Source organism: Brienomyrus brachyistius, chromosome 1, assembly GCF_023856365.1.
Source record: "Brienomyrus brachyistius isolate T26 chromosome 1, BBRACH_0.4, whole genome shotgun sequence".
Taxonomy (NCBI): Eukaryota; Metazoa; Chordata; class Actinopteri; order Osteoglossiformes; family Mormyridae; genus Brienomyrus; species Brienomyrus brachyistius.
The window spans coordinates 10,422,548-10,450,031 of NC_064533.1; the positions used below are offsets into that span (position 1 = coordinate 10,422,548).

General features: G+C 53.8%; 2 protein-coding genes across 2 annotated transcripts in view; both read right to left on the reverse strand.

Annotated features, from left to right (window-relative positions):
* Nucleotides 1-643: 643 nt before the first annotated feature.
* The window catches only part of lrguk (leucine-rich repeats and guanylate kinase domain containing), a 115,243-nt gene continuing 88,402 nt past the window's right edge, over nucleotides 644-27,484 (reverse strand). Inside the window, exons 2-21 of the mRNA XM_049019358.1 lie at nucleotides 7,903-9,914; nucleotides 7,515-7,613; nucleotides 7,131-7,215; nucleotides 6,817-6,917; nucleotides 6,459-6,540; nucleotides 6,233-6,357; nucleotides 4,889-5,032; nucleotides 4,605-4,685; nucleotides 4,407-4,493; nucleotides 4,204-4,310; nucleotides 3,972-4,082; nucleotides 3,684-3,780; nucleotides 3,406-3,519; nucleotides 3,076-3,277; nucleotides 2,883-2,984; nucleotides 2,708-2,802; nucleotides 2,071-2,159; nucleotides 1,771-1,839; nucleotides 1,075-1,199; nucleotides 644-927 (exon numbers count right to left, since the gene is read on the reverse strand). Of these exons, the coding sequence (XP_048875315.1) occupies nucleotides 767-927; nucleotides 1,075-1,199; nucleotides 1,771-1,839; nucleotides 2,071-2,159; nucleotides 2,708-2,802; nucleotides 2,883-2,984; nucleotides 3,076-3,277; nucleotides 3,406-3,519; nucleotides 3,684-3,780; nucleotides 3,972-4,082; nucleotides 4,204-4,310; nucleotides 4,407-4,493; nucleotides 4,605-4,685; nucleotides 4,889-5,032; nucleotides 6,233-6,357; nucleotides 6,459-6,540; nucleotides 6,817-6,917; nucleotides 7,131-7,215; nucleotides 7,515-7,613; nucleotides 7,903-8,061 (2,235 nt within the window). The 5' untranslated portion in view covers nucleotides 8,062-9,914 and the 3' untranslated portion in view covers nucleotides 644-766. The remainder of the gene's footprint in view (nucleotides 928-1,074; nucleotides 1,200-1,770; nucleotides 1,840-2,070; nucleotides 2,160-2,707; nucleotides 2,803-2,882; nucleotides 2,985-3,075; nucleotides 3,278-3,405; nucleotides 3,520-3,683; nucleotides 3,781-3,971; nucleotides 4,083-4,203; nucleotides 4,311-4,406; nucleotides 4,494-4,604; nucleotides 4,686-4,888; nucleotides 5,033-6,232; nucleotides 6,358-6,458; nucleotides 6,541-6,816; nucleotides 6,918-7,130; nucleotides 7,216-7,514; nucleotides 7,614-7,902; nucleotides 9,915-27,484) is intronic.
* The window catches only part of exoc4 (exocyst complex component 4), a 57,936-nt gene continuing 40,394 nt past the window's right edge, over nucleotides 9,943-27,484 (reverse strand). Inside the window, 7 exon segments of the mRNA XM_049019255.1 lie at nucleotides 9,943-10,262; nucleotides 12,977-13,136; nucleotides 13,341-13,519; nucleotides 14,054-14,195; nucleotides 17,142-17,320; nucleotides 19,527-19,682; nucleotides 20,905-21,041. Of these exon segments, the coding sequence (XP_048875212.1) occupies nucleotides 10,025-10,262; nucleotides 12,977-13,136; nucleotides 13,341-13,519; nucleotides 14,054-14,195; nucleotides 17,142-17,320; nucleotides 19,527-19,682; nucleotides 20,905-21,041 (1,191 nt within the window). The 3' untranslated portion in view covers nucleotides 9,943-10,024.

Consider the following 27,484-nt stretch of genomic DNA (forward strand, 5'->3'; position numbering starts at 1 on the left):
CTCAGAGGCGGACGATTTGCCAAGCAAACAGCGCGTCCTTGGGAAGGGACGTCCCTGCTGATTCAGGCATTTATGCACAGAAGGTTTCGTGACGAATATCTCCGCACTTTGGCAGGGTGAGGCGAACAGCGTCCATCGTGATGTTCGTTTGCCGCATGCAGAAATTGTTTCGGTGGCCAGATTGAATCTGGTTTTTTTTCAGCAAACGTAACTGCATGATATAGGCTCTAGGACACAAGTATAACTGGATCGAGTGGCACAGAACTCCTGAGGGCATGCAGTTAGGACCATCCTGGTGCACTTCCCTGCAGGAGGCACTGTGTCTATCTGCTGGATCAGCTGTACTGAACGGCACGTAGATTAATTTACCTGCTGAAGTGATCAGACGTCGAGCATCTGAAAGTGGGGCCAATGGAAGCGAGGGGTGCCCTTCTGCACGAGCTGTGTGGGGATATGGTACCCCACTCTGCGCACAGGGGCAACTGCAGCATGCTCCCCCTGCTGGGTGTGAAGGACCAGGTCTGTGTTTCCATAATTGCTTAGGGTCATGTTTTAAGATCTTTGATTGATATAGCAGAGCAAACACAGCAAAGAACACAAGCCATGATCCTAAAGGTATCATGTCACTGCGGAACACAATAAATGATGTTCTATTACTGTTTATTACTATACATTATAAGTGTCATACATTTACCATTTCATGGCAGGGGAAGGTAAGACAGTCCTACAGTGTACTATGGCTGAGTAACATTACACACAATACATGCTATTCAACCCCCCCCCAGCCTGCTAACGGCTCTGACGCCGGGCGCTCTGAGGTCCTGCGTCCTGATGGGATGGGGGGCAGGATGGGTTTGGCATCAGCCCCGGGCCGGGATGAAGAGCCTCGGGATGCCAGCTGGCCCCTGTCTGGGGTGGTGCTGGGGTCTGTGGGGGGTGGGGCGGGGTGGATCACAAGAGGGACACATCACTGCTCATGGGAGCCTCAGCAGGTATGGATGGAGATGGAACAAGGTCGTCCTGTTGGCACAGGAGGGGGGAGGGGAGGGGGGGGCAGAGACCCGTATGTCTCACCTGCTGGCTGCTCTGTGTCCAACCCCAGGCCGCCTGGGGGCTCCAGCCCGCTACACACGTCCTCCAGAGAGGCCCGGGCCAAGGAGAGCGTGGACAGGCCAGAGCTGGGGCGGGATTCCGGGGAGCTGGGGAACCGGGAGAGAGAGACACCCCTGTCAAACATCTGACAGCCCCCCCCATTGTGATCAGGAACACAAACGCTGCCCCCCCACGTCATGACTGACCCAGTGCGGCACGCGTGCAACAGATGGCTGCTTTCATTTTTAACCTCAGAAAATGACCCCCCAGGATATGAATGCTGTGGAGGTTCTTTCCTCAGCCTTTATTAGTCTGATTGAATCCTACAGTTATACCCATGACATTGATAAGGTCGCGGTGGCTTATTGCGGAGAATAGCACTGATGCTAACGGTCATGCTAATGGTAATGCTAAACCAGTGTTAACATTAACGATAAGCAATAACAGGCTGGAATGGCTCATCGTAGAGCCCCATGATAATGGTAAACACTATGCTAAGATTAACCCTAAGCAGTTGCAGGGCAGAATGGGTCATCGTGGACAGCAGTTATTTACGCTAACTGCCGTGCTAAAAGGTAAAGCCAAACAATGACAGCTGCTAGTGGCTGGAGAGGGAAGCGCTATGAGCAGATCGTGGAGGGAGATCATAAAGTAAAGGAGAGCAGGGGAGGCACACACCTGTTCTCCCTGCGTTCCTGCTGGTAAGGGCTGACAGCTCTGCCCCCCCCTGGGGCTGTGACAGAGGACCTGCGTCGGAGGGACAGTCATGTCGGGGAGATGCGCATACATCACACACAGAGGACATGGCTCTGACAGAAGGTGTCATTGATTCCTACATCCCCAGGAGACAGAACTTTACACGTGGTGAGAGATGGGCTCGAATTTCCGGTGTCCAGGGCTGGAGCTCCGGCGGAGCACAGATCTCGAAAGCACCGGCCCTGAGCCATGTGGAGGTTTGGGGGATGCAGGTGGACGTACCTGCAGAAGAGCTGGGTGTAAGCGGGTGCACTCTGGCCCGCAACGGCCTCCCTCGCTAACTGCATGCGCCTCTGCAGGGCGGACGTTTCCTGCAGCAGGGCAGAGATAGCGAGCTGACACACGTAGCACACTATGGACAAACGTTCCACTGATCTTCCTGAACAGTGAAAGCGCTCTGGTCTCAGACACCTCCCCGAGATTTTTCCAGGGTGTCCCATTGCCTCTCCTTGAGCCCGCCTCCCCACCTCCCCCGCAGGCTCTGCACTGCAGTGTTTGAAGCTCACGCATCCTCCTCGAAATCTCACTCCCAGGCTCTCGCCAGACTCCCCGCTTGATGCCGATTCTCCGAGCCACGCCTTTCCATTGCAGGAGTGTTTACTGCCTTTCCTGTCACGCCTGCCCCTTCTCGGATCACTGGTTCTGGCTGCTGTAGATCTCTTCCCCCCTTAGCAAACACCAACCCCCCTCCCGCCACCCAAGAACTGTAGTGTCCCAAGATATTGCCTGTTAAAGATGAGGTTTACCCTGTCCACCGTGTTCATACAGCGGTTTACCTCCTCCTGAGTGTTGGTGAAGCTCTCTGCATTTCCTCAGACTCACTAACGGGTAAACAGCTACATCCCGACTTCTCACTCACGGTGGAGGTCGTCTGTGGCACCATCCTGGCCTCGACTTTGTTGCAGTGGACTCTGCTATCGCGGTCCCTTTCTTTCTCAGCTGCCGGCGAGTCACCTGTCACACAGAATACACCGCCACTGTCACCAGTGCACAGACACACGCGCAAACACACTCGCACCCATGCCGGCACGCACCCACACTGGTGGCAGGCGTGGATTTTCCTGCCATCTGCTCATCCAAGCCCAGATAATCCCGCACCACCTGACTAAGCATCGTGTACGCCTCCTGGAGGTCATCTGCAGAAACACACTTCAGTCACTGACTGACAGTGACAGAAGACAACTCAGAGGAACCAGTTTGAGCCGGAGGGGGCACCGCGGTGCTCACCGCAGGGGATGATGTTGTCAAAATAGCCAGGCTGCCCCCTGTTGACAGTGACGTAGAGAGCAACACGTGCCACGGCGGCCTGCACCTGGGCGTGGCTGTAAAGGCCACGCTGACGTAGGCGGCTGGCATAGGCCTCAAGGTCTGTGGGCACAAGCAGCACGTAGCGAGGCTCTAGGTGGCTCATCTTCAGGCTGCGCACCCCCTGTCAGAAAACACCCCCACCCAAGTCAGTTAACACTGGAATCCCCTCAGTTATCGACATCATATCGACATGGCAGCATTTCTCTGAGCGCCTGAGTAAGACAGCAGGCTGTCTGAAAGAGGGCCTGCCTCCAGCTCCATGTGCACACAGCAGGCAAGGCCGTCCCGGGCTGCTGCCTCGATGGCATCCCGCGACAGACCGTAGTGGTGCTCCCTGTATCGGATCGTCTCCATGAACTTTCCCTGTGAGAGACAGAGACACAAGGTCAACAGCAAGAAGGTCTTTAGAAGGTCACGTGGTTCTTACAAAGGACCAGAAAACAAGACAATGACCCTCTGAGCTTGGGGGTCAGGTCTGTGTCTAAGGAGGACGGTGGTTCCTCTGCCAAAATCTCCCTCGAACACACCATGTGAGTCATGCGCTGGAACTCCTCCTCAGATACAAAGTGATAATCACAGCCATCGACCTCCCCAAAATATGGGCTCCTGGTGGTGTGGCAGGTCCTGGAGTGACAGAGACACAGAGAGCAGGTCTGTGAACACAATGGACAGGGTATGAACATGGTGGACGGGGTAAACCGGTGCATGGACACGGTGGACACACTGTGGATGTTTTGGTTATGAAGTAATTCAGATTAAATGTTAGTTAGGAACCTTGGTTGGAACTAAAGCGGCTGAAGCAGGAGCCGACTTACCCATAGGCAGCAAAGTGCTGGCAGAGCTTGTGAGCCAGTTCCCGCTTGCCACAGGCCTGGGGTCCCGTGAGCACCAGCATGGGGTAGGGGGTGTCCAGCCCAGGCAGCGTGCTGGAACAGAGCCAGGGATCATGCCAGGTCCAAACATGCGTTTGCACTGGACGTGTGGATCGTGGCTGAGGTTGTAAGTCCAACCCGGTCACCAAGAGGGATGGTATGAACAGGCTGGTACCTGTTAAGCAGAATCTGCGGCTGCATCAGGTGGTACATCAGGTGCACCATGTGATCCTTGGCTGCAACCACCTCAGCGGGGGGGTCAAACTTGTCCATGGCAGAAACCTGCAGACAGTACAGTTGGTCGATGAGAAGGGCGTGTCTGTGTTTCCACCAATCAGCTCGGTTAGGGCTCAGGGTGACCAATCAGCACTCACTCACCTTCTCCTCCACAGTCACCTCCTTTTGGTCCAAGGTGGTTAGCCTCTGCAGAAGGAAGGTGACGGCCAGGCGGTAATAGGGCTGATCCTGCAGAAGCGAGATCATGACGGCGGCATCGCAGCACCTCACCCTGTTTGGGGAATGTTTCCTTCAAAAAGGTCATGGCCTTAAAGCTTTAAGAGCAGCATTTCATGTTACCTGCACCGGGTTCTCCTGTAGATTGAGCACCCGCAGTAAGGGCAGGTCGTGAAGGTGACAGGCCTCCTTAATTTCACGCACCTGTCCCCCCAGGGAGGGAGAAGAATCACACTGCGCTTACAGACTGCAAACACGTGCTTATGCTCTATAACCCTCCTGGTTTCCCAAACAAGACACTGTGGCAATTCTGCCCACATGTACCATTACCCATAAGAGGAGATTTTTTAACCAGACCCGGGGATTAACAGTTAGGGGGGAAGTTGGGGGGGGGGGGGGGTTGGTACCAGGTTCCCCTCCAGGTTGACCACTCCCAGATAGTCCAGATTCTGGAGGCCAGAGAGTGACTGGATCCTGTTGTAGGACAGGTCCAGTGTCTGCAGAGCCCGGAGGCAGTCCATGTTCTCGACTGTCTGGATCTGATTGGCCTTCTATACAGAAACACACACACAGAATGACACGGTTTGAGGAATGAAGGTTAATGTCGTCTCCTGCATATGCATGAGGCTGCAAAAGCACAGGTGAGTCTCTGACAGACGGGCAGGGCTGACAGCTCAGGACTGATGACTGTGGGGAGCAAACTGTGTGAGCAAAGCTCACCCCCCCCCCCGGCCCCTGGGATCCGCTAACCCAACCGCCCCTCGCACACTGTGGCACCCGAGGCCCCACCCCCAGGGTCTGGCTCCACCCACCCCTGCCCAGTGTCATGCCGCGCAGCAAGCTGCCGCCAGCTAGGGGAGGGAGCATCCCACAGAGCGACAGCGTGGGGTGGGGGGTGGAACAGGCTCACTAACACCCACGGTGGGGGGGGGGGGGTTGTTAAGAATCACTTTGATTAAGGACGGCAGGAGCAGTGGACATGGGGGGTGGGGGTAAAAGTGCGGTGTGTATGGGAGGGGTTTAGGGTTAGATGAGGGTGTGTGGGATGGCCATGTGGCCCAGACTGTCAAGTGGCTTGGTGGGAATGAGCACAAGGCTGGTTTGTCTGCGTGCTGCAGTGCCTGCATGGTCGCCGCTGAGCCCAGCGGGCTGTTTCTGTACAAACAGAGTGGACCCCATGTCCCCAGCCTGTGGAAGACTGTCTGTATACAGCAAGGTGGCGCTATCTGCAAACACATCACACGTCTGCGTGGAAAAAGAGCACAGAAATCTCACCCAGGAGTGCAATTCCATCACTTAACTATGAATCTATGTCAAGTTTATACACCCTGGAAAACATCAATATGAATTTGAAAACCTGAGACCGAAAATGTCTGTGAAATAGATACTAAACAAATTTATTGTATCTCTTTCAAACAGACCAGCTGCATGTAATGATTTTTTCTCCAGGAAACGGCCACTGATACCTTTAAATCCTGATGCTTATGAACTGTGGATTATTCATTGGCATAAATGCCGTCTAAAATCTATACTGCTGTATTATTTGTATACCAAATAGAAAAATGCACAGAGTAATTCTACAGGATAATACTCAAATTACACAGTGGGATGTACCATCCACAGACACTATGGAGAGGACTGTGAGAAGTGCATCATAGAGACCTTGAAAGGAGATCTGGACAAGCGTGGTGGGAGGGGTGTGTGCAGGGACAACGCTACATGGAGAGATCGCGGGGGGAACAGGAGCGTACCAAAGAGACGACTCTGAGGGCTAAGCTGTTAAGACCTCGAGTGCTGTACAGCCTGTTATGGGCAAGGCTGAGGTGTGTGAGACTCACACAGCGCTGGAGACCTCGGATCTCGCGGAAATAATTGTCTGTTAGGGGGCAGGTTAAGATGAGCGTGCGAGAAGATCAAATAGAACATCGCGAGCCAACCCAATAAGACAAAGAAAAGAGAGGCAATAAAGCAGGATACAGTCCAGGTTCAGTCTCCGGAGCGATGGATATGCTGACAGGTCTTTCATCTCAGACATGTGGTTGTGGGACAAGTTGACTTCCTGAAAAGCAGAAGGATGGCCTGTGAACATTTAAAGGTGTGACGGTCATCTCAGTCCCAAAGAAAGGGAGCATGGGACCACAGCCAAAGGATCTGCAAAGCTTCTAACACATCTCGGTTAAGTTAAACACCCTCAGCCACGGTGAGCCTGAGTTTTCCACACCGAGACAGACAGCATGCCGGCCCAGGACGTCTGCGAGATGCGCTTCACTTTCAGGCAGTATTTCCCCACGAAGCCACGAAAGCCGCAGCTCACACACTCTGCCAGTCTTCTTACCTTGAGGTTCCGCGGCGGCTGGAATCCAAAGAAGTCGGTGATGTCATTGTGAGAGGCGTCCAGCGTGATGAGGTGCGGCATGAAGCTGACGCAGGACAGATCTGCGAGTTGGAAAGTGGCAGGCGGGCTCCATCAGGCAAGAGAGGACCCCCCCCCCATACTGCTGAAGGGCGTTGGGGAGAATCTACCAGATTAGTTAATACTGGCAGCAGGTGTGCCTACAGGGGCTACAGGAACTAGATGAATGCTGAGTTTCATCATCTATTTCTACTGTGTTTTAACATGTTTTCCAGGCAGATAGAGGGAAGTCCCACCTTTGATCTTGCTGAACGGCACTTCCAGGTTCTGGAGGTAAATGTATGAGCAGAGGGCAGATTTTCCTTTGGGACTCAGGCCCTGCTGGGGGACAGTCATGGTGCCAATCACTCAGGGCCATGGACTGATGTTGAAGAAGCAATCCTCACAGATTTGGGCCACGGCGTGACCTTGTGGGCTGCTGAAGCTCTGGTTTCATAATGCAGAGCATCGCTGGTGCCATAAATGGATAAACTGGAGATCTGGCGCCCCCATTAGGCTGGCTTACAAAATCGAGACTAGTAAAGTCCAGTGTTGTTACTGGTGTGAATGTGTTTGGTTAAACCGGCTGCTGACACACCCTCTCCGGTGCTGTCTGATGTGGACGGAAACCCGCCCCTTACTGTTATGGACAGGGACCGGTACACGTGCTCCGCTCCCGTCACGGTCCCCAGGTCGGACAGGTGGTCTCCGATTTCATCTTCTCTTAATTCTCCATCACCCTCAAAGGTCACAAATACAGTTGAAATCAAATGGTGAAGGAGCAAGTAAGCTGTAAGGGGTATTAAGGCTACAGCTACCATGCCCCCCATGAGAGGGAACCATGTTATTCTTAAAGAAAAATAAATTGTGGAAAGTAACTATTCTGTTTCCGAAAGCGCAGCAGATGCGAGTTAAGTTACAGGTAGAGTCGGAGCATAATAATCTCACCGACAGACAGGCACAACAGCCGCATAATTTACCATCAGCCTGGTTTACGGATCCATCGTGATCTGTTTGTTAGCGAGGTACCTTCATCTTTCCATCCTCCTCGTCCTCTCGGCCGGACGCGGGAGGCGCCACCACTACGTCCTGTGGCCTCGCACCTCCGGCCGTGAGCTCCGGAGCCGGCCGAGGATCAGTGACCACGGGTTGCGGGGCACACACCGACGCCGACTGGGTATGGGACATCTCCTTAAACCGTCAAGCTCTGCCGTCAAGGCTCCAGCTTCGGCGCTCCGGCGTCGTTCCCCATCGCCCCGGCAACCGCGCTGAGGATTCTGGGATTTCTGCCCGGGAGGTGGGCTAGTTTTATTTTATTTCATAGCGGTCTTTGAAGGAGGAAGAGGGATGTAATGTAGTTTGTATGTCCGATTTGTTCCGCATTCACGGTATCAGACGTTAATGCGCCGCGGATCGGATAATCCTCAGAGGCTGTATTACCGCTGCGTGAAGGTCAAACAGAAGCGCTGGTTTCGACCGTGACAGTTGTGGTCTGCATTCCGAAAACCCCAGGATACATGTTTGCGTTTATACGTTATGGTTTTGCTTAAAGAAACACCTACCAGACATTCACTATAAAGCACTTGGAAACTGAAAATGCGACAAAATGCACCAGCAGCATGCAAGCCCATGTGGCAGGTGGACCTGTGTAGGTGTAACACTGGACATGTGCATTGCACCCCAGGGGCGTCTGTCCGATCAACGGCTGTGTCCGCCGGGACCCCACCTGCCATGGTACCGCACTGTGCACTTCATTTTCAGCACCATAAACCCGAAGGAAAACTGATGAAAACCGACATCTCCTTTAATCATAAAGACGAGCATATCAGTGTTATGTATACCGCTGGTAAACACATTAAATCAGTTAATGGCGCACGCAAAAAGCGTCCCTTAATAGTTTAATATGCGTTGGAATACATCGGCAAATCACTCTTTAACACGCTTCAAAGCAATTTTCTCATTTTAAACAGTGAACAGAAAAAAAACTCCAGCAAATCCCTTTGTATATGTTACGGTCTTTTACAAAACATCCAGTACAATACATTATCTGGCGGTCTCGTTGGCAATGAGGGAGATGGCAATTTTACATGAAATATAAGAAACAAAAAGATTAGTGTAAAAATCGGGAGAGAAACATATAAGGCAGGAGTGAGAATAAGAGCAGGACCTGGCGATCGCTTCCCTACATCATGGAGAGTCAGAAACTCCGGGAAGGCGTGCTAAGCTGAACTCGCTTATGGCGCTCCTCTCCCCGTCTCTCTCCCACACACCTATCTCGCTGTCCAGTCCCAGCCTGCGCTGCATCACTGTAAGGGACACACGGGTCAGCAATTCTCAGCCCCAGTTCTGCCCCAATTCCAGTAATGCCAAAAGGAGAAATGAGGAGCCGCTGTTCACAGATGCCTCTCCCTCCCGCTCAGCCCCACGCACGTCCGCCGGCACCCACCCGGGATGATGGATTGTTCTGGTGAATTCCGCATCCTGCACTGTAGAAAAAAAGCCCCACCCCCGTAGAGTGCTTTTCCACCCAACGATGGCCTAACATCACCACAGGGATGTGATTTATATGTTAATGTGACTCTTTTTTATCTCTGTGCATCCGCTAGCCTGTTTAAAACAGAAGAATTAAAACCTGGGAAGCCGCTTTTGCTCAGTGAGAAAGCGAGCCGGATCGCCGATTGAGAAGGGCGGCTGCAGCTTGGTATAAGGACCGCAATGTCTTCTGGGTAAAGATGATGCGGGATTGTGCGCCTGATTCAATACCGAACTCATAGCGCGGTGTCGGGGAGGAGAGCAGCCCAGAACTATAACATCTACGTGCGTTAACCCAGGTTAGACCCTTGAGATTTATTACCATCAGGAGCCCTGAAATGGAAACATCCTGCAAAGAACCAACCCAGGTCTAGATGGGATTTTTACTTGACATCAGCGGTTTCACATAATTATGATGGGGGGGCATAGTGACCTGAAAGCTTAATGAGTGCTTCAGCAGGTAAGAGCAGAACTGCGGTATTGACCAGCTGTGCAGAGAACATAGGGGACTGTGTGTGTGTGTGTGTGTGTTGTGTGTGTGTGTGTGTGTGTGTGTGTGTCGGGGGGGTACAGAAAGCTGGGGGCAGTCCCTGCTGGAACCCTGTGTGAGCCGCAGTGGTCACACGGTGGTGATCTTCTTGTCCTTGGTGGCTTGCTTGATGGCGGCTTGCTCGCAGATGATCTCCTTCAGCCGCTGCATGCGCATGTTCTGCACGGTCTGGTCGCCTACGCCCGTCTGGCTTCGGTGCAGCACGCCCAGCGCGTTGATGTACTCTAGCTCCGTGTAGCGCACGCCCTGGTCCACCACCAGGTTCAGGAGCTCGTCGGCCGGGTTGTACAGCATCTCGTAGTACTGCCTGTGCGGGCGGGAGAGGGGCAGGTTCTCAAGGCCGGCTTTCGCGTGGGCGTGGCCACAGGCCGCCGCAGCGGCACATGCACGCCCCACATACGCTCACTTCCTGCGACCTTCGTCTAGCAGCTTCAATGAAGCGGGACGGCAGAGGGGGGGGGAGTAGGGGAATAACACCCCCAAAAAGGGCGTGGGCGGAGTCCGGCTGCTCATGACATGCAACGCAGCCCATTATGGCACAAGCCAGAGATGCTGATTCAAGTCTAACAAAAAAATCTCAATTTAATGTTTGACCTGAAAGTCACTGCGATTTGACAAGGATTTAAAAAAATCTGACAGGAATATTGTAGAAGACAATGAGACACAGAAAATGAGAGGGAGTCATGAAAAAGGAGTAAGAGTGACAGGCTGGGGGGCACCTCCTCCAGCACATGCTCACCTGTGTCAGCACCCCCACACTGACCCGGGCGGAGGGGGATTGGGGGGGGGGGGGGTGCTCTAGGGTATGGGGTAACACAGAGGACTCACTCAACGTGTAACCTTCACAGCAGCAGGAAAGGCAGAGCGAGGGGGGGGGGGCAGCCCCACCTCCATCACATGACACAAACATGGCCTCATTTGTACACAGCTTGCCGGGCTGGTCATGGCACCCCCCCCAAGAGGATCCTGGGGGGCACCACATGATGTCCGGAACAGTAGAGAGGTGCCAAACTCCTCATTAACCAAAGGCTTTTAAACTGTAACCCAACAGTGGAGGGTTGTTAAAGAGATGAACCCCCCCCCCCACCCCCGACTACGCCATTAAGATAAGATAATGAAGAGGCTGACGCAGCAGCGTGGGGGGAGCGGGGGGGCTGTCCGCTCCTGCTCGACGCTGCGTCCCATTAAATTTCAATTAGCCGCTTAGCACACGCAGGCCTCTGCTCCCGAGGAATGTGAAGCTAATTGATGATGCGTGTGGTGGTGGTGGTGGGGGGGGGGGGGGGGGTCTGTAAAATGGAGGGAAAGCAAAGGAAAATAGCCTCATAGCAACTCACCGGCGCTCATGTCCCCTGACAGCCAGGAAAGCGGGCCATACACCGTCCGGCCCACAGCCACACCAATGCACTGCACTGCATCATCTCCCCCTCGTTTAATCAGCCCCCTTCCAACCCCCTCGCCCCTTCATGGCAAACGTGCCGTTTCTAAGCGGGTTTAATCTCGCGAATAAGGAACAAACCGCATGTCGCCGGGGGGCTCCCGGCACGGCCGGCCTGCGTGACAGCCCTCCCCTCTCCCCCACCTGCTGGGTCTGTTCTTGTCTGACTGGATTCACAGCCTCCGCTCATCAATCAATGACACACAACTTACACACACACACAGACAGTTGAAAATACGCAACACAGGTAGGCAGCCATGTGTGTATGCTAACATATAATGCACACAGAGTCTGAATACACACACACACACACACACACACACACACACACACACACACACACACACACGGCTGGGGAACCGAGCAGCTTTGACATAATAGTGACAGAACCTTTTCTCCCTGCTGACTAGTCAAGGAGGCTGATCAATCATGAGGTGGCCAGTAACGTTGTGCAAACCTTTCAGCAATGCTGTCCCCACAGTTAGACAGAAGACAGAAAGGGCGCCTTGCTGGACAGAGCCGGGAAGTCTAACTGATTGATTTCCACAAAGCGAAGGCGCGAAAAGCGTGTTTCTTCTGCGATCAATGTGAGCTCTGCTCTCCCACCAGGGCGAGCGTGTAAGAGAGGGAGAGAGAGAGAGAGAGAGAGAGAGAGAGCGATAGTGTGGGGGGGTGAAGGAAAATCTATACGGCTGCATGCTTAACTTCGCAAACTCGCACTATTACGGGGGAAGAAAATGCAAAATACTGCCAATAAAGTCACTGGAAGTGAAGGGGACTGAATAAAGGAGACAGGAAGTAAGAGGGAGGGAGGGAGAGAGAGAAGCAGAGGGAGAGAGAGAGAAGCAGAGGGAGAGGCTGTCGCAGAAAGACACAAAGGAAGCTCTCCCCACCTCCTGCAGGGAAGGGGGGGGGTCGGCTCCCTGACCCCCGTCAGCTGTTCCTGCCGCAGCCGCAGCCCTCCCCGGGGACAAGATCTGACGGGCCAGCCTGGCCAGGCAGATGGGGTCCGAGCGGGAGCCGCCCTCAAAGCCCCCACACCCCCGCGGCACGGCGAGCGGCACGCGACCGAGGGCGGAGATTCCCACACAGGGTGGCGCGGCCTGCCAGGCACAGGCACAGGCACAGGCACAGGCACAGGCACAGGCCGCGGAGCCTCCCCTCGCCACTAGGGGCCACTGTCCACTATCGCACGCCGCTCTCGTACTCTCAGGCCGTCAGCCATCCTTCTTCTGGGTTTAAACTAAAATCAATTGTTATTACTGTGCCGGTGCTGAGCCTCTCAGCCAGAATGACCCCACCACCCCCCTGGCATGGCCCCGAGAGGTCATGTCCTTGGGGTGGGGGGGGGCACTTTTTCTATAGTGCTTGCTTTGTTTTTCTGCTTTTTTTCCCCAAGAGGGCAACATGCAGAAGAACCAGGGAAGAGCGGGCTTTGAGGTGGGGGCTCTCTGTCACACACACACACCACACACACACACACACACACACACACACACACTGAGAAGATGTTTTGAAGGGGGACAAAAAGGTGCAGTGAAGCGACGAGGTGAGCCGGAGCCTTGGGGGGAGGGCGTCCTCACCTGGCAGAGTCCAGGTCCGCCTCGCGGGACATGGTGATGTTGGTGAGGTTCTGCTGCAGTACAAAGATGTTTCGGCACATCTTCTTGATGCCGGACTCGCTGATGCGCTTGAAGTACTGGACCCCGTTGATAAGAATGCAGGAAATCAGGTGGCCCAGACCTGCGGGGACAGAACATTCAGGAGAACTGCTTGAGGAAGACTGTTGCCGCTAAGCCCCGATGAAGCCCCCATGAGTGTCCTCAAGAAACGCAGCAGGTTACTGAGACCCACGAAAACACCAGGCCAGAGAACGGGGCCACGTGTGACCTGGCCCAATAAGGGATCCCGGAGCATATGAAGGTCACATGACCGCAGGGTCCGCACCTTCAAAGATGTACTGAAACTTGTGCTGCTGCAGGTTGGCCCCCATCACCTCCTCGATGGCGCTGATGTCCTTATTCAGCTTTACCACTAGGGGGTCGTAGTCCATGCTTTCCACGTTGGCCACAATGGCATAGTTGCCTTGTTTGGCCAAGGGAATGAGGTAATGGAAGCAGTGCACTCTGGGAAGAGGGAGATACAAGTGCCGCGCGTCACTGGCGAGCCACACCCCCCCATCCTGGGACAACTTCAAAAATCCAATAAGAAAAGATAAAATTCTCTGTGTGGGAACAACAGAGGGTAGATGTGAGGGTTGGGGGACGGTTCACTGAAATGCAGTGGCCTTTTTTAAAAAGGTGTCATTTCGATCCAGTGAAAAGTGAAGCCACAATGACCACCAAGGACAGCCGCAGTGCCAGTCCCCCCGGGGAGGTGTCCCGCATTTAGATTTACATTGTACCATCCCCAATCTTCACACTCACATCAGTACCCCGGGCATGAAAGTTCACCCCCCCCCCCCCCGATAAAAAATAAAAGTGCACCGGATACAATTCCCACAGCCAGCAGAAGGGTACATAACTCAGAAAACATGAGGTAGATCCAAGAAGCTGCTCCAATGATGAGAAATGACGGGCCAAGTGAACAGCTGGGCGCTTCAAGACTGCATGGCCAGGGGCAGGGGGGTGGGGGGCAGACTGAGCAGGGGCGCTCCCTACCTGACCTCCAGGTGCAGCACCAGGAGGCAGCGGTCGGCGATGTCCTGGAAGGCCTTGGACAGGTCGGTGAGGGTCTGCAGGATCTGCTCCCTGCTGCACGCACTGTCACCGCTCACCTGGGTGTCGGAGCCTGCAGTGACATCTGTGGGCGGCAGGTCACATGGTCACTGCTCTGTCACACGACCATCATACCGTCAAGGGGCGCCATCAACCCCGTCTTCCGACAATTGCTCCGTCATGCGGCCCCCGTCACGCGGCCGCCATCGCCCCCCCCCCCCGTCACGCGACCATCATCTCGTTACATGGCCACCATCACCCCGACACACTGCCATCATTACCCTGTCACATGACCATCGCCCTGTCACATGACCATCGCCCATCCCGTCACACTGCTGCCATCGTCCCGTCACATGACTATTGCTCCATCACACAGTCTGCATCGCTGTCACTCCATGATCACCCTATCACCCGGATGCCATTGCCCTGTCACATAACCAGGGGGCCCTGCAGCGATGTCACGCCTGATGTTCCTCTCCCCCCATCCTCCTCTCCACCATTTATCTCTCGGCTGCTCCCCCTGCTGGCGGGTGGCTGAATACACCCGCGCATGTTTGCATGAAGCTAATCCAGTCGCCCTCTTTTATAGCTCTTCTCCGGCCCAATCTTTTGCTTCAGGCCATCTGCAGGATGCAAAAAGCACATCCGATCAGAACTGCAAAAGCGGGGAGGCAGTGTCACGACCCGGCCTGAGGACCAGGAGCATGGAGACGGCGGAGAGGAAACCTGGGAATCCATACAGCGAGAGAGAGACACAAAGACACAAAACATAAACGGAGACGCAAGGAAGCGTTTCTTTCCAGAAAGATCCCAGCCGGCTGTGGCTGTAAAACGGGTCGTTTACAGGGCCCCCCCTGCACCACAGCGGACAGTCCACCTGAGGCGTGAATAATTCATGACCCCCCCCCCCCCTCGCTACTGTCTTTAACGATGCCGCCTGTGCGCTGCATGCGGGGAGTGAGGCTCAGGCCAGCCTCGACCCCCCGCCCCACGGCCGTGAGGGCCATCTCTCTGGCTCAGGATTTGCTGTGGGCACCAAGAGAGGGTGGTGGGGGGGGGGAGGGGGGGGTACATCTCACAGATTATGCTAATGCAGGCTTTGCCGCTCCAGAGACCAAAGCTCTGATCACTTAAGGTCAAGGTAAAACTTCAAGTTAAACTTCAGGCCCCCCAAGCAAACACGAGGCCGTCTAAAAGGGAGCCAGTCCAGGAAATGAACAAAAAAAAAAAGTGCCAGGAAGGGAGGATGCGGTATGGGGCCTGAGAGCCACAGGAAGGCTAAGGCTGCATCAGAGCAGCAGGGGCCGGCAAGGCCCGAGGACACCAGCTTTCTCACAGACAGACACACAAGCACAAGCCAGACATGGGCAACAAAGGATTGTGGGTAATGCAAATGGGTAAATATTATCTGTAGGGATGAAACGCGATAAACCGCGAGCCGCACGGCTGCTGCGGGAATGAAGTGCCGAACCCGGACGCCTTCAAAGGCACCGCAACGAGGGTGGTGTTTAATCACACATGCAAACACGCAGACTGAGACGCGAATTAAAATGACAATAAGACTGGGCAGGCCGGCGAGCGGATAGTGTAAGGACCTCATCTGCAGTGCTGTTTGCTTAAAGGATGACGGCAGATCTGGCAGGGCAGCCGGGCGGCACAAAGCGCTGTCTAAACGCCATCATTATGTTTTCAGCTCAGCTGTAGAAAACGTGCTCGGGCAGGAGGCGGACGCCCGTGCCATTGGGTCCTGCGGAGCCCGTGCCACTGGGTCTTCCCCAAATCCTCGCTCTTGCTCTGCCTGTTTGTTTTGCATTTGCTCACTTCCTGTATCTTACAACAGACAGACCCAGGAAGCCGGCTCCTTCTGTAAGGTTCCATTTTCACGACGTCCCATAATGCCTCTCTGTCGGGTCTGCAGACAGCCCGCCGCGTGCTGCATGCCCGCGGCTCATGCAAAGCGCTCTAATCCGGGGCTTAATGACTCTGTACGGGCCGCGCACACGCGGGTCAGCTTCCGGAAAGTTCTGCGCCGAGAGCCGCTCTCCGGAATAAGCGCTCTTAATCTCGCCGCTGCGACACTGGATGGGACGAGTGTTTGTCTGCAAGACAAGGAGGGAGAAAATGACTTCTTCATACCTGACTGGAGCTGTAATATAAAATCCAATTTGGGGGGGGGGGACAGAGATAAGGGGTGCCGTCTCGAGCGCCCCCATCAGCTCGGCAAACACTAAATAATGAACAATGCGGAGGCTGTCCCTGGCGTGATAAAACACCCCATTAATGGCACTCGGGGAAATTAATGGCGATTATGCAGTGCTCCCCACTCCACACTTATTGAATTTTTATCTTTGCTTGGAGCCGTCTGGAGCTGCCGTTCCCAAAAATCCCGCTGGAAAGGTCACTCGCCACTGGGGGAGGGTGCCAGAATGAACATTCCCCCAAGGTGGCGGAGGGCTGAGCTGTGCCCACAGCGAATGGGAGGCCTGCGTGACAGCATGCCGCGACACTGAATGAGGTCACACGTGGGAGTGGGTAGAGAACTCAGTCTGACCCGAGTGCTCAGGGTGGGCTTTGTCGTATTCACAATGGGCTCAATACTCAGTAAGACTGATCTTGTCATTTTACTAGAAAAGAATAAAAAGTAAACTGAAGTTTTTTTGTTTGGTATTTGGCACTAACCCAGAACTCGAGGAGTGTGGTACTCATCAGAACAGGTCCACTTCTTAGTACGGACGCAGTACTCACTGAAAGTAGAATACTCAGCACAGACGTGGTATTCACAGACATGTACAGTACTCACTGCAGGTTCAATACTCACTGAAAGTTTGGTACTCAGTGCAGACATAATTTTCACTAAGAGAGTACTCGATGCAGGCTCAGTAATCACTGAGAGTAGAATACTCAGCAGAGGCATAGTACTTACTGGTACACTACTCAGTGTAGACTTAATATACATTGTAAGTTTGGTACTCAACACAGACCTTGATTTCATTGGGAGCAGAGTACTCAGCGCAGAGAGTATAGTACTCACTGTGTGAGGAAAGCAGGCTGGAGAAGAAGCCCTTGAGTCTCCCAGCGAACCACTCCATGCTCTCCTGCAGATTGGCCAGGGCTTTGAGGTCACTCACGTCCCGCAGGATCTCGCTCTGAGGGATCAGCTTGTCCCCCAGGTTCCCTGTCAGCACCTCCGACTCCTTGGCAAAGGCCACCCTGTGGGGGGAGGGGGGGGGGGGGGGGTCACACACCAGGATGAAGGACAGGACAGCCATCACACCCCCAAAGGTAGCTGGCAGACAGAGCAGCAAACCGTGACCAGGAGCACGCCACACGTGTGACACCCTGCCGCTGGACGGGAGCTCCTCTGGGGGGCGCCGAGGAGACTTGGCACACAGAGTCAGACAGTAAGCTAAATATGGCAGAGACAGTATATATTTCTTTCTATGCCACTTTGTCACTTAAAAAGAGATTCTCTACTCTTATTTAGTTTATATAGCAACTTTGACTTAAAATATGTTTTTTTTATGTATTTTTAAATAAAGCATTATCACCTTTCTTTAAACATTGTGTTCTGGGCCCAGCTAATCTGCTAGTTGATCGCTTGATCACATGATTATTATCTGATGAGCACATGATCTGATGATACAGTGTTACTCTGTTAAGTAACTCAGGCAACCCTGGCCTTCAGCATCATGGTGTGAACAAAGTAGCTGAGTGTAGTGTTGATAATGCACTTAAGATTAACACCAAGAAAACAGAAGAGATTCTATCTGGTTCACCATCTGAATCCAAGTTCCTATTGTTATGCATAATGGAAAAAAATCAAGCAGGTATTATCACAGATATACTTGGGTGCAATGACAGATCACATTATCCTGGACGGGCCATATTGCATTTGCCTGCAAAAGAACAAAGCAAAGAATTTCTTCATCTTCAACATCTTAGGTCTTAGGCCAGAAGACAAATTCTTGTCATTTTTGACTTTTGTGATAATGAGTGTTCTACAGTACTCTAATATTACATATGGTATAAGGGCTTGTCCGCTATGTTAAGGTCAAAGCTGTTCCACCAAATAAAAATCAGCAGAAAGATTCTTGGCCAAACGTCCTTGAGAAACAGTCACACTGCATCTGAAATCTCACACATCCACACTAAATACAGCGTCAAGACAGTACAAAGGACATAACAGTGTCCCTAGTGCACATCAGGTAGGCAAAAAGTTCCTGCGTCAAGATCCGCAGTGTGCAAACACTGGACAATATTCCATCCCCTAATTATAGACACGACTGAGGAAGTCAGGAGAAAAGGTGCTTTTAAGTGCAACTGTAATATTTATATATTTGAACTGATCATTTAATATAAAGAATGATAAACATTGAATTGTGCTATTTTTTCCCCATTATAAAGTTTAAAAAGCAGGACACAAAACCTTTGTTGTGAAAAACTGTCATGACATAAAATAGTATTACGCTGCAGTTTAAACAGCACTGAGAAGTGCAGTGCTGTAAGTGGAAGGCGTCTTGGAGCGTTTGGTAAACGGTTAGTGATACCAGTACCTGTTATGCGGGACATCTGTCATTAATGGTCAAAATCCAGCAGCTGAAAGTGCACCTGGAAAGTGTGGTGTGGAAAGTGTGTGCACTCATGCAGTAAGGAATTCACACTAAATGACTGTTGATGCAGTGCGTCCTTTTTCCTCATTTACCTACATAGTGCATAGTGTGTGCTTTTGGATGCAGCTTCTGAATCAGTCTACCTAGTAACATAAAAGCTGGCCAACAACCTTGTCCCTGATCCTAACCATGTCCTGAACAGTGAATGCAAATTGTTACCATCAAACTGGAGGTATAGGTTTTCACAATTTAATAGGATTAGTCTAGACCTAAAATTGTAGCAGGACATGTAGCACGACCCCTCCATGAGAGGCTCACACATCCAAGGGGTGCCCCCCCACCCCTGGATGATCGACCAATCAGAAGGTCAAGCTGTGCAATTCAGTTATTTTAACGCTTTGAAATATGAGTGTTCCTCAGTGCAGCCGGAGCAGCCGGGCGTGACTGCACTGGGCTGCACAGGACTGTGTCTCCGGCTTCATCTGAGCCCCATCTTCTGCTGCTTAATTGACTGTTATTGGGGTCGGCTGACGGGTCTCAGAAACCTGGAAGAGTTTCTAAAGCACAGGCCCAGTACCTGGAGCTTTTCCATGGAAACACAGGGCCTGGCACCCAGGGTTTCTCTGGGGAAACATAGAGCCCTGTATCCGGGCCTTTTCCATGGAAACACAGGACCCTGGCACCAGGGGTTTTTCTGGGGTAAAGGTGCTTTCATTAGAGCAGTGTGGCGTTACATACACAGTTAAAAACTGGCATGGGGGCCGATGTGGAAGCAGAAGTCGGAGCACACGGAGGTGGGCAGGTACCTGGAGAAGTCCTCCTCTTCCTCCCTCTTCTGCCGTGCCTGCCGGGGCAGGGCCATATTGGCCCAGTTGGGAAGGGACTGCAGGAGGCGGCTGATGTCCTCGTCTTTGGCCCACGAGGCGCTGATGGTCAGCTTCTCGTCCGATTGGACGATGCCCCTGCGAGAGATACACAAGGCAGTCTCAGGGGCAAGCGAGCGAGTTCCACAGCCCCGACAGCATCTCCATGGGGAGTTGCGGCCCGGCAAGACCGACCGACAACCACACTTCCCTGCTACCATCTGGGCTCATTCCCTGGCTCTGAGGAGAGGAGTGGAGAGGAGATGCTGCTGGAGAGAGACAGACGATGGTCACCTAGGGGGGTGCTCTATCAAAGTGGAGGTAGCCTGAGGCCAGAGCAGAGCGAAAACATTATGAAAAAGAAAGCTGGAGTGGTGGGAATAGCTGACATTTACAACCCGACCCCTAAATCGATGGCGTGACTCAGATTCAGAGCAAAGTTCCCCTGATGGAAAATGAACCATATCCATACATCCCATCAATAAGCAGAGTGTTAAAAATGAATACACCGACCACACCCAAACGGGGAGGGGGGCAGAAAGCAGGGGAGGGGGGGAGGGGCTAGCACAGTCTGGCGGACAGCACTATTCTGGCCCAAATGTTGCTGAGGCGGGTTTAACTGAGGTGTTCACCCTATAACCTGATGTCAGATTGGATAAAGAACAGGATTGCTACCTGACAACACAGTGTGACGCGACAGGCGTGCAGATCTAGCTACAAGCACTGCACACGCACCCCCAGCGATGGCCTAAGTGATATTAACCCTCTACGCAGATCTGCCAGAATATCACTCCATGGAGAGCGACAGACCAAATGACCAACCGACCAGCCAACTGACAGAGATGGAGGCAGGGCGATAGAGCTGCGTGAACACATGTCACAGGGAGGTACACACACACACACACACACACACACACTTCACCCGTACACAAACATAAAAGCACGGGCAGAAACACATGCCTAAGGGCATGTTCCCAGAATCCCCTAGGAGGGAACCATGTGAGAACACCTGGTCAGGTGGCCAGGAAGGAGGCCAAAGTGGCGGGGTCCCCATCTGCAGGGGTCGGGGGTCACGCAGCCAGATGGAGAGAACCCCCTGCCGCTCTCCATCCCATAATGCCCACATGAGAAAGACAGTATATGAAGTAGCCACCAAGACAACACAAAGAAAGGCCTTCTGCAGCCTGTATTTGTCGCCCCCCCGCGATATTCCTTACTTCCTGCTCTGATGCTGCCTCGCAGTCAGGCTGGAAGGTGGAGCTCATATGGCAAACATTCCTTACGGTCAGAAAGCAAAGAAGGCGCAGTTACTGCCTCATACCTGTAGGCGGTGTTGCAGATCTCTTTGTACTCCTTCAGCTTGTCACACACCATCTCCAGAAACTGGTTGGAGTAGGAGCTCAGGTCGCCCATGAGGGTCATCAGGTCTTGGATGGATTTCTCTACAATGACCGTGCTCTGAAATGAGGAAGAGGAGAGTACGGCCATGGTCAAGCAGCAAAGCTTCAGAGACGAGACTCCGTGCTCCAAAGAGGCTGGCGGCCTCCTGAGACGAGGTGCACAGCTACCAGCAGGGGGCAGCAGCAGACTACTGGTCACTGGGAGGTGACACCAGAGGAGGGATGCAGCTACACGGCAGGGTGAGTATGAGATGATGGCTCAGAGGGTGAAGCACAAAGCACTCTTTAAGATCAATTAACCAGCAGGTCTTATCAGCAGCCCGGCCTGGGTATGATCGGGTTACACTTCAGTTTGGATGCAGTTACAGCAAAAGCTCCCCACAGGGCAGACATGGGGTCTTCACATGATAAACTGGGCAGAAGCAGTGCTTAAAGTAATATGACTGCATGTGCTGGTGTCTGAGCGATGAGCGGGTTGCGTGGGATGGGAGGGATGGGAGGGATGAGCGGGATGGGCGGGATGGGCGGGATGGGCGGGATGGGCCCCCACCCTCGATGGCAGGGGCTGCCGCTAAGGAAAGCACTCTTCATTCCTGGGGGATGCTGGCGGGCACCGTGCGCAGGGAGAAAGCCTCACACTGCAGGGGTATCTGAGCTCCCATGGTAACAGCGTAACGGGGACTGAGGGGTCACTCTGCCTTTGCCTGGCCAAATGGAACCCAATTAAGGGGCGACACAGAAACCATGCCCGCCCGCCCGCCCACTCATCCATCAATGCACCCACCAAACTGCCCATCCATCCATCCATCCATCCATCCACCTCCACCATCCCTCCACCCATCCATCCCCCACCGCTTAGCCTGTCTATCTGCCCCCTCGCCCATCCATCCACACTCCTGCCTCTCCATCCACACTCCCGCCCCTCCATCCACACTCCCGCCCCTCCATCCATTCCCCGTCTGTCCATCCGCATTCCTGTCCCTCCATCGGTCCATTCATCCACACTCCCGCCCGATCGCTCATCCAGCTGCCTCCTGCCCCTCCGCCTGGACATCCATTTCCCGCACCTCCACCCGTTCATCAGTATCCTTGCCCCTCCACCCGTCCATCCATTCCCCGGCCATCTATCCACACTCCCACCCCTCCGGCCGTCTTCCATCCTCCTCCCGCCCCTCCATCTGTCTATCCATTCGCCGCTCGTACATCAGTATCCCCACCCCTCTGCCCGTCCATCCATTCCCCACCCGTTCATCCATTCCCCACTCCTCCACCCATCCATCCATTCCCCACCCCTCCACCAGTATCTCCACCCATCCATCTGCCTCCCACTCCTACATCCATTCTCGCCCCTCTGCCCATCCATCTATTCCCACCCGTTCATCCATTCCCCACCCGTTCATCCATTCCCCACTCCTCCACCCGTCCATCCATTCCCCACCCCTCCACCAGTATCCTCACTCATCCATCTGCCTCCCACTCCTCCATCCATTCTCGCCCCTCTGCCCATCCATCCATATCCAGCCCTCCATTCATCCATATCCACCCCTCCATCCATCCATTCCCGCCCCTCCGCCCGTCTTCCATCTTCCTCCCGCCCCTCCATCTGCCTCCATCTGTCCATCCATTCGCCACCCGTATATCAGTATCCCCGCCCCTCCACCCGCCCATCCATTCCCCACTCCTCCACCCGCCCATCAGTATCCCCGCCCCTCCGCCTGCCTCCTGCCCCTCCATCTGTCCATCCATTCACCACCCGTACATCATTATCCCCGCCCCTCCACCCGCCCATCCATTCCCCACTCCTCCACCCGCCCATCAGTATCCCCGCCCCTCCGCCTGCCTCCTGCCCCTCCATCTGTCCATCCATTCACCACCCGTACATCATTATCCCCGCCCCTCCACCCGCCCATCCATTCCCCACTCCTCCACCCGCCCATCAGTATCCCCGCCCCTCCGCCTGCCTCCTGCCCCTCCATCTATCCATCCATTCGCCACCCGTACATCATTATCCCCGCCCCTCCACCCGCCCATCCATTCCCCACTCCTCCACCCGCCCATCAGTATCCCCGCCCCTCCGCCTGCCTCCTGCTCCTCCATCTGTCCATCCATTCACCACCCGTACATCATTATCCCCGCCCCTCCGCAAGTCCATCCATTGCCCGTCCCCTGCCCATCCATCCATTCCCTACCCCTCCGCCCGTCTATCAGTATCACCGCCCCTCTGCCCTTCCATCCACTTCCCGCCCCTCTGCCTGTCCATCCGCTTCCCGCTCCCCACCCATCCATCCGCTACCCCATCCTCCATGCGGTCCGATCCCCCGTAACAAACGCAGCAGCAGCGGCGAGCTCCTGTCTGAATCCAGCCAATAAGCACCCTCATCCGTCTCCCCAGCAGAAATCATTAAAAAGTAATCAAGCCGTGAGAGAAGGCAGAAACCGGGGGTGGGGGTTTGCGGAGCGGGGGGAAACAGCAGATGTGTTTCCACCGGTTGATGGCTGATTCCTCAATTTTATTTAACTGTAAATCAGGGAGCGGTAGATGCTGGGGTCAGCAGATTCAAGCCCTCCGGGGGAGGGGGGGAACAAACACACATAGACCCCACCTGTGCCTTTGGGGGTGAGGGTCAGGAAAGGCAGTGACCCCCCCCCCGTACAGTGTCCGCCCTCCTGCCAATCAGAGCTCTTTCCAGTAGAAGCTGACAGATAAATGCCACGATGGCCGCTTTGGCAGAACTTGTGTTGCTGTGTGAGATGGATCTCCACCGGCCCAAGGGTGGAGCGAGCTGAAGCCCCTCCTCCCTGAAACTGGTCATGGATTTCCCCATTAATCCTGAAGCGGCTCACCGGACACAGGGGCCGCGGCATTTAACCCCCCACTCCCTGCTCGTTCTGCAACGTCACCCCACACCCGTGAGGCGGTCCAGCTGGGTCTCGCTCAGAGATCAGATCAGAGCGGTGGAGGGGAGGCTATGTGGCCCCCATCCTATGGCCTGCTGAACAATTACAGCCACAGCCCAAGGCCACTGCAAACACACTTAATGACTTTTAAAACTTGTGTAATTAACCGAGACCCCCCCAGGGGAAGCCTCCCTCCAGCCCCCAAAAATCCCCTTCCTCCCACCCCCACACAACATCCCACACCACAGACCTCTTCAGTAAGAACTAGGGCCCTCAGTAAGACACTAATAAAGACTACATCTTTATCAGGTACTATGGTTGCAAGACCCCCCCCCCCCATGGACAGGAAACCTGCAGCGTTCCTGGAACGTTCTAATGCTGTACTGCTGGTCCATGAATAGTCTCACTAGGTTCTTGCTTTGTTAGACGCTGCTGACCTTCATACCAGGGCGTTCACTAGAACCTCAGTTTAGCCGCAATGGTGCCTAGCTGACCCCTCAACAGGCGGATGCAATGTGTCGTGTGCCGGACTCGCGAAATGTCTGCTAAATACGCAAATGTACAGGTGACAAGCTGAAAGATGCTTCTCAAGGAGCATCTTCCTGAATGAGGCTGGGGGGAGAAGCCAAACTGCAAGACCCCAACCCCCCCTCCCCCCAGTGCTGGCACTGACAGAGGGCCAGCCGCACCTATTCCCCTCAGTTAGAGCTTGCAGCTAAAAGCAGGCCGGCTTTCATGGTGATGTGGGGGGGGGTGGGAGGGGTCCTTTTTTGAAGGGTGACAGCTTCTCGTGACCCTTCCGTGGAGATCGCCGGTTCCTTAAAAGGCTTTCCCTTCAACTTGCGATGATACTTTCAGTGGCAGGAGGCCACGGGGGGGGGGGGGGTGAGGGTGGGGAGGGGGGGGGGGGGTGAGGGTGGGGAGGGGGGGGGGTTGGGATGTGACCTTGAACAAGAGACAGGAGGCACAAACTGTCCGCAGAGAGCCCACGCGTGAGGTGCTGTGGGTGGGGCAAGTAAGCACTGTGGATGGCATGGCCTGAGGGAGGGGGACACGTCACGAACTATGGGAGGGGGGCGCTGCCTGGCTGGAGGGAGGATGCCATATGCGATGCCGGAGCTCAGGTGAGGCTCACTTCAGGCTGGTAGGGGGATTGCTTTGCTGTCTAAAAGCAGCTTTCACAGAAGAGAGGGGAGTGAGGGTGGGGTTAGGGCAGTGCTCCCAAAAACCCAACCACAGCGCCCCCTACTGTCTGTCCAAAGAACACCCAGGAGGAAACTTTTGTGTGTATTAAAAAAAAATGACTTAAAAATGGCTGCTTATCGGTGTGGAGAAGTGGTGAACGTATTGGACAGAGAAGCATGACCAAGAGAAGCACGAGGGGTCTTGCAGTGAGTCCAGAATGAGCATCGACTAAAAGGGATTCCGCCATGTTAAAGACGCGAGGCTCCATCTTCATGGGGGAAACGTCAGCTGTTTTCAGAGAGGCCAGCTCCAAGGCAGATCACGCTTCATGGATCCCAGGAACGTCAGGAAATCGGAAACAACGAACAACAAAAACACATCTGCCAACAGCCGGAGAATATGGGGGGGGTAGGTGAGTTTTTGGCCTATGGAAGATTTATGGAGCCAGTTTGCAGGTGTGTCCATTTCATGCCCCAAGATGAATCTAATTAAGAGAATCAATCAGCGAGAGAGTGTCAGGGGGGTAGACAACTGTGGCAGAGCTAAACACAGGCATGGGGAGGGCGGGTGGGGGCAGCTTAGCGCGGCACGATCCTCCAGCCAAACACCAGCCACATGCAGAGGGACTAAACCGAGCGGCAGAAGCTGGACCAGAAGCCGTAACAGCTGTTTGTACACGTGAAACACACAAGGCCACGCACACACCACAGCCAATCACACGGCCGTGAAGGGACACGGTGTGAACATGTAAGGCCAGCATTAATCTCACCCAAACAAGATTGGAAACATCGAGGGCCGCTTCCCACTTATCTGGAAGGGACCGGAAGAATTCCTAAGAGCACGCCTCTGTATGAAAACGAAGTCAGATATGAGACAAGAGTCTCTTTTGGACAACGTGTCACAGTCGGCAGACTCTACGCATCGCTCTCCGCAACTCAAATGGAGAATCTGGCAATCAATTAAAAATGTGCGTCTCCCCCGCTTCAGCCCGTCGAGCTGGGCCTGCCTTGGGGCCTGTCCTCTTCCAGGCTTTAATATTCCTGTCTGGCTTCCCCTTTCATGCAGCTCTTGCGCGCCGTATAATTCGGGTCCAACCACTCTGAATAACAAAAGACACTGAAGCGTGTCTGAGCGTGCACCACTAATGTCTTCCCCCCATTCCTTCTGGGACACAGGAGCAAGGTGGAATGAAGGGACTGCTTCTGTATGCGGGTGCGGGTGTGGGTGCGCTCACTGACGCCTTCCCTGCTGCTCGGGACCTTGAGGTGAAGTCGATGGAGCGGTTCAGCTTGCAATAGTGCTCGCTAATGTCTTCCCCGTGCAGGCTGGGACCTAACAGTGAGATGCTTGGGACCTGTGCAGCTTGGGTTAGTGCTGGCTAATGTTTTCTCAGCCCTAACTAGGACCTCAAGGTGAGGTACAGGGACTGGTTCAGCTTGCGTTAGCACTGGCTAACGTCTTTCTCAGTCTTACTAGAACCTTGAGGTGAGGTACAGGGACCAGTCAGCTTGCGTTAGCACATGCTAATGTCTTACTTGCCCTTATTAGGACTTCAAGGTGAGGCACAGGGTCTGGTTCAGGTTGCGTTAGGACTGGCTAACGACTTTCTTAGTCTTACTAGAACCTTGAGGTGAGGGACAATTCAGCTTGCGTCAGCACATGCTAATAGAAGTAGAAAATATAAAGCCTTTTATTGTCATTGTACTGGAGCACAGATGCTACTTCTACAACGAAAATTGCAGTGGTCACTTCTGCAGTGCAGACATATACAGACATACAGACAGTATGCTTGCAATAAAGATAGCATAGACAGAGTAGTATATGCAATAAGAGGGTAAGTATTGTATTATACTACATTTGTGTATAGTATATTATAATAATAGAAAATTATTGCACATTTCCTTATGTTGGGGTGGTGTGTGTTGTATGTGTGTGTTCATTGCAGTGATGGCTTGTGGGAAGAGACTGTCTCTGAGCCTATTGGTTCTGGTCCTAATGGCCCTGTAGCGCCTGCTGGGAGGCAACAGGTGAAACAGGTGATAGGCAGGGTGAGTGCTGTCTCTTGCCCCAAGGTGAGGCACAGGGTCTGGTCCAGCTTGCGTTAGCACTGGCTAACGTCTTTCTCAGTCTTACTAGAACCTTGAGGTGAGGTACAGGGACCATTCAGCTTTTCAATGAAAGCTCCCATCTTGGTTAATACAACCACACAGGGCATCACACAGACACCAGCGCAGAGCTCAAACCGCCCTGTTACAGTTACACCGCACACTGTCACCGCAAATGAAGGTGAGTGCACTGCAACATCAGCTCTGCTAGGAAGCGGCACCCCACGTGCATGCAGGAACAAAACAAGTAAACAGTCAACCAGCACTTCAGTCCTGCCCTGCTCAGCAAACCAGCACTGCACAGGTGGCTAAA